The sequence below is a fragment of the Pan paniscus genome, chromosome 5 (assembly GCF_029289425.2).
Source record: "Pan paniscus chromosome 5, NHGRI_mPanPan1-v2.0_pri, whole genome shotgun sequence".
Lineage (NCBI taxonomy): Eukaryota > Metazoa > Chordata > Mammalia > Primates > Hominidae > Pan > Pan paniscus.
Genome location: NC_073254.2, coordinates 47,801,829 through 47,807,975, shown reverse-complemented (window position 1 = coordinate 47,807,975; position 6,147 = coordinate 47,801,829). Strand labels below are relative to the sequence as shown.

The window sequence follows — 6,147 nt, the reverse complement described above, 5'->3', positions numbered from 1 at the left end:
GAGACAGAGGTTGCAGTGAGCCGAAATTGTGCCACTGCACTCCAGCCTGGGAGACAGAGCGAGACTCCGTCTGTAAATAAATAAGTAAAGTAAAGTAAAATAACCCCAACCCAACAGCCAAGTCCCAATCACATACCCTTGCCCTGCTGATCCATCACGGTCTTTGTCTTTTTATAAGCCTCCCCTTGGGCTCATGCAGTCAATGATAATCCTCCCTTGGTACTGCAGAGACCAAAAGTTAGGAAGAGAGTGTTCTGGGTTATACCATCTCAAACTTAGCTGCCTGCAGACCCAGTGGGGAGAACTACTCCTGTGAGAACTCAAGTCCCCACTGCTTGTTCCTACCCGCCTTGGTTAGGATAGACCATCTCACCCCCTACCATCCAGCCAGAAGGGGCTTTAGATCCTTGACTGACCATGGCTCACAGATGCATGGTAGGTCCATTTCCTCACTCTCTATCAGTTGGGGCCCAAGATTTTGAGCCTTGAGTCTTTGAGACTTGAGACCCAGAGTGACAGGCAGTTCTAGCTTATGCCTTCATGTTGGGCCTTCAGTTTCCAAATCACAGAATTATACTATGAAAAAGCTGAATAGAGTTCATGGATCATTTAGTCCAGACCTTTCACATCACACTGGATGTTTAAATAATTGATCTGAAGGCTCACAGGGTCCTCTCTCTTTTCTCTTAGGTGTGGGAATTAAGGTCAGGACTGGCAGGTGCAGGACTTGCCACGGCCATGCTCCTTAATCCTGGCAGTGCTGAGCAAGGCCTTGCATCCCAGCCCCCTGATCCAGCCAGCTGTCTGACTGTGAGTCAGGATGGCAGAGGAAGGTGATGTGGACGAGGTGGATGTGTTCCTGGCATTTGCCCAGGGTCCCTCCCCTCCCAGGGGTCCCGTGCGACGTGCCTTGGACAAGGCTTTCTTTATCTTCTTGGCCCTCTTCCTGACACTGCTGATGCTGGAGGCTGCTTATAAGCTGCTGTGGTTACTACCATGGGCAAAGTTAGGGGACTGGCTCCTGGGGACACCTCAGAAGGAGGAGGAGCTGGAATTGTGACTACCTTTCCTATAAACATCTTCTTTCCCCACCAAGGAGGTGAGAGGGGAGACAGGAGGGAAATGGGAGTGTTGGGGGCTATGGAGGAGATGCTTGGATAGCTTAGGGCAGCAGTCTTTTTTTTTTTTTTTTTTTTTTTGAGATGGAGTTTTGCTCTTGTTACCTAGGCTGGAGTGCAATGGCACAATCTTGGCTCACTGCAACCTCTGCCTCCAGGGTTCAAGGGATTCCCCTGCCTCAGCCTCCTGAGTAGCTGGGATTACAGGCATGCGCCACCGCCCCCTGCTAATTTTGTATTTTTAGTAGAGACAAGGTTTCTCCATGTTAGTCAGGCAGGTCTCCAACTCCGACCTCAGGTATCTGCCCGCCTTGGCCTCCCAAAGGGCTGGGATTAAAGGTGTGAGCCACTGCGCCCGGCAAGGGCAGCAGTCTTAAATTCTGCACCTATACTCAGGGAAATAATTTTGAAGAAGTATATACTCCTTCATATATCTTTAAGTAGGTATCTAAAAATTTTCATCATAAATTAAAATTGTGGCCGGGCACAGTGGCTCATGCCTGTAATCCCAGAACTTTGGGAGGCCAAGGCAGGGGGATCACCTAAAGTCAGGAGTTCAAGACCAGTCTGGCAAATATGGTGAAACCCCATGTCTACTAAAAATACAAAAATTAGCCGGGAAAGTTGGTGGGCACCTGATTCTCTGCCTCAGCTACTCAGAGGCTGAGGCAGGAGAATTGCTTGAACCCGGGAGGCAGTTGCAGTGAGCCGAGATCGCACCATTGCACTCCGGCCTGGGTGACAGAGCGAGACTCCTTCCAAAAATAAATAAATAATTAAAAATTAAAAATAAATAAATAAAAATTGTTTCAAGGATGTAATTCTGGCATATTGAAAATATTCACATTTTATTTATTTTTTAATTTTTTTTTTTTTTTTTTGAGATGGAGTCTTGCTCTGTCGCCCAGGCTGCAGTACAGTGGTGCAATCTTGGCTCACTGCAACCTCTGCCTCTGGGGTTCAAGCAATTCTCCTGCCACAGCCTCCTGAGTAGCTGGGACCTCAGGTGTGCGCCAGCATGCCTGACTAATTTTTATATTTTTAGTAGAGATGGGGATTTCACCATGTTGGCCACGCTGGTCTTGAACTCTTTTTTTTTTTTTTTTTTTTGTGACAGAGTCTCCTTCTGTTGCCCAGGCTGGAGTGCAGTGGCAGTGATCTCTGCTCACTGCAGCCTCCACTTCCCAGATTCTAGCGATTCTCCTGCCTCAGGCCCCCAAATAGCTGGGACTACAGGTGTGTGCCACCATGCCCAGCTAATTTTTGTATTTTTAGTAGAGACGAGGTTTCACCATGTTGGCAAGGCTGGTCTGGAACTCCTGACCTCAAGTGATCCGCCCACCTCAGCCTCCCAAAGTGCTGGGATTACAGGCATGAGCCACTGCGCCCAGCCTATTTATTGATTTATTGAGATGAGGTCTCACTATGTTGCCTAGGCTGGTCTGTAATCCTGAGATCAAGCAATCCACCCACCTCAACTTCCCAAAGTGCTAGGATTATAGGCGGTGAGCCACAGCTGGCCACATTTTATTTTATTTATTTATTTATTTTTTGAGACAGAGTCTTGCTCTGTCACCCAGGCTGGCGTGCAGTGGCACCATCTCGGCTCACTGAAATCTCCGCTTCCTGGGTTCAAGCGATTCTTCTGCCTCAGCTTCCCAAGTAGCTGGGACTAAAGGCGCGAGCCACCACGCCCGGCTAATTTTTGTATTTTTAGTAGAGACAGGGTGTCACCATATTGGCCAGGCTGGTCTCGAACTCCTAGACTTCGTGATCTGCCTGCCTCGGCCTCCCAAAGTGCTGGAATTACAGCATGAGCCACTGCACCTGGCCTATTTATTTATTTTTTTGAGACACAGTCTCTCTGTGTTGCCCATGCTGGAGTGTAGTGGTGCAATCTTGGCTCCCGGCAACCTCTGCCTCCCGGGTTCAAGCGATTCTCCTGCCTCAGCCTCCCAAATAGCTGGGACTACAGGCGCCCGCCACTACACCCAGCTAATTTTTTTGTAATTTTAGTAGAGACGGGGTTTCATCATGTTGGCCAGGCTGGTCTCGAACTCCTGACCTCAGGTGATCTGCCTGCCTTGGCCTCCCAAAGTGCTGGGATTACAGGTTTGAGCCACCACGCCCGGCCTATTTTTATATTTTTTGAGACAGAGTCTTGCTCTATCACCCAGGCTGGAGTGCAGTGGCGTGATCTTGGCTCACTGCAACTTTTGCCTCCCAAATTCAAGGGATTCCCCTGCCTCAGCTCCCAAATAGCTGGGATTACAGGCGCCCACGATCACGCCTGGCTATTTTTTGTATCTCTAGTAGAGACGAGGTTTCCTCATGTTGGTGAGGCTGGTCTCGAACTCCTGACCTCAAGTGATCTGCCCGCCTCGGCCTCCCAAAGTGGTAGGATTACAGGCACGAGTCACCATGCCTGGCCCCACATTTTAAAATAAAACAATTAGATCACCATTTATTGTCCAGTGGAATTGAAATATCATAGTGATGGCCGGGCACAGTGCTTCACGCCTGTAATCCCAGCACTTTGGGAGGCTGAGTTGGGTGGATCACGAGGTCAGGAGTTTGAGACCAGCCTGGCCAACATGCCAAAAACCCATATCCACTAAAAAAAAAAAAATACAAAAAATACAAAAAATTAGCTGGGCATGGTGTTGTGTGCCTGTAATCCCAGCTGCTCAGGAGGTTGAGGCAGGAGAATCGCTTAAACCCGGGAGTGGGAGGTTGCAGTAAGCAGAGATTGTGCCATTGAACTCCAGCCTGGGCGACAGAGCAAGACTCCATCTCAAAAAAAAAAAAGTATAAATTAGTTCTTACCAGTTGGGAATCATTCCTTTTTTTCTTTCATCACCTCTTTTTTCCTTGAGCTCCTACTACTACTCCACTTCCCCACAAACTTTATGCTTTTATACTTGAAAGTCCTTTATTGACCAATCTTTTACATCTTCCTGCATATACATGTATATTAATTGAGATGAAAAATATCTTTCTTGTGATTGTAAGACTCTAGTTGTTAAAAATTATTCTGGAGGAGTTACTGTTACAATTATTATAAGAACAGAATGTTCTTATAAACATGTGATCGTACACTTTTTTTTTTTTTTTAAGACGGAGTCTCGCTCTGTCGCCCAGGCTGGAGGGCAGTGGCGCGATCTCGGCTCACTGCAAGCTCCGCCTCCCAGGTTCACGCCATTCTCCTGCCTCAGCCTCCGGAGTAGCTGGGTCTACAAGGCGCCCACCACCACGCCCAGCTAATTTTTTTTTTTTTTTTTTTTTTTTGGTATTTTTAGTAGAGACAGGGTTTCACCGTGTTAGCCAGGGTGGTCTCGATTTCCTGCCCTCGTGACCCTCCTGCCTCGGCCTCCCAAAGTGCTGGGATTACAGGCGTGAGCCACCGTGCCTGGCCGATCGTAAACATTTTTATAACTGTTAAAAGGAAATATTTAATAAGATAGTAGTCTGGGAGTGGCGGTTCACGCCCATAATCCCAGCACTTTGAGACGCTGAGGTGGGAAGATTGCTTGAGGCAAGGAGCTCAAGATCCATCTGGGCAACACAGTAAGACCCTGTCGCTATAAAAAACCTTTTTTTTTTTTTTTTTTTTGAGACAGAGTCTTGCTCTGTCGCCAGGCTGGAGTGCAGTGGCTGATCTCAGCTCACTGCGACCTCCGCCTCCCGGGTTCAAGCGATTCTCCTGCCTCAGCCTCCCGAGTAGCTGGGACTACAGGCGCGAGCCACCAAGCCCAGCTAATTTTTGTGTTTTTAGTAGAGACGGGGTTTCACCATGTTGGCCAGGCTGGTCTCAAACTTCTGACCTCAGGTGATCCGCCCGCCTCGGCCTCCCAAAGTTCTGGGATTACAGGCATGAGCCACCGCGCCCAGCCTCCACAAAAAACTTTTTTTAAAAAAATTAGCCAGGTGAGGTGGTGTGCGCCTGTAGTCCTAGCTACTTGAGGTGGGAGGATGGCTTGAGCCCAGGAATTTGAGGTTACAGTGAGCTATGACCGTACCACCGCATTCCAGCCTGGGTGATAGAACAAGACCCTTTTTTTTTTCCTTTTTTTTTTTTTTTTTTTTTTGAGATAATCTCGCTCTGTCGCCCAGGCTGGAGTGCAATGACGCGATCTCGGCTCACTGCAACCTCCGCCTCCCGGATTCGAGCGGTTCTTCTGCCTCAGCCTCCTGAGTAGCTGGAACTACAGGCGCCTGCCACCACGCCCAGCTAATTTTTTTGTATTTTTAGTAGAGACGGGGTTTCACCATGTTGGCCAGGATGGTCTCGATCTCTTGACCCCATGATACGCCCACCTCGGACCCCCAAAGTGCTGGGATTACAGGCGTGAACCATCGCGCCCGGCCGACCCTGCCTTTAAAAAAAAAAAAAAAAGACAAAAGAAAGGAAAAAAAAAAAAAGAAAAGGTGGTATTCATGGTGCCTTGGTGAAAGAAACAGGGTACATTTCCCTTTATTTTAAACAGGTAAGATTACCCCAGGAGATTTCATGGTTGAGAACTATACTTTTGAGGGGGGAGGGGAAAAAAGAGAACTATTCTTTTTTTTTTTTCTTAAGAGGGTGACTCTATTGTAAAAGGAGAAGTGAAGAATGAGAACCTGTACTGCAGGTGTTTCCTTAGGAAGACCAATTTTGGGAAAGTTGAGGTTCTTGAAATTAAATCCCTTACATCTTCCAAGTTCCAGTCCTCGCGGAGAGTTTTTATGTTCCCCATTTTGAAAGCTGTAGACTTTGACGACTGGAGATAAGTGATGTGGGATTGTTCAACGGACGGGTGTTTGCGATTCTAGGACTCAGCGTTAGGGATCTAATAAGCTCTGTGACCCTAGTTAAGTGGCAAGATGCCCACCACTTGTGGAAATGGGAATCTTAGCGATTGGGACCCTGTTAATCTTTCTGGTTTCCTCATAAGCTCACCTCTGGACCCAGCCTTGCCTCCACGAGTCCCTCCAGCCTCCCTAAACACAACGAGGTGGGTATCAAATCTGTTTCTTCATCCTTCATTCT

General features: G+C 47.9%; 1 protein-coding gene across 1 annotated transcript; it reads left to right on the top strand.

Moving 5' to 3' along the window:
* The first annotated feature begins 699 nt into the window (after positions 1-699).
* On the top strand, positions 700-1,985 carry SMIM40 (small integral membrane protein 40). Its single transcript, XM_034963344.4, has one exon. The coding sequence runs from the start codon at positions 821-823 to the stop codon at positions 1,058-1,060; it is 240 nt and encodes a 79-aa protein (XP_034819235.2). The 5' UTR covers positions 700-820; the 3' UTR covers positions 1,061-1,985.
* Positions 1,986-6,147: the final 4,162 nt, after the last annotated feature.

Excerpts from the sequence above, each read along its gene's own strand:
- SMIM40 (XM_034963344.4), top strand. The coding sequence starts at position 821 with ATGGCAGAGGAAGGTGATGTGGACGAGGTGGATGTGTTCCTGGCATTT.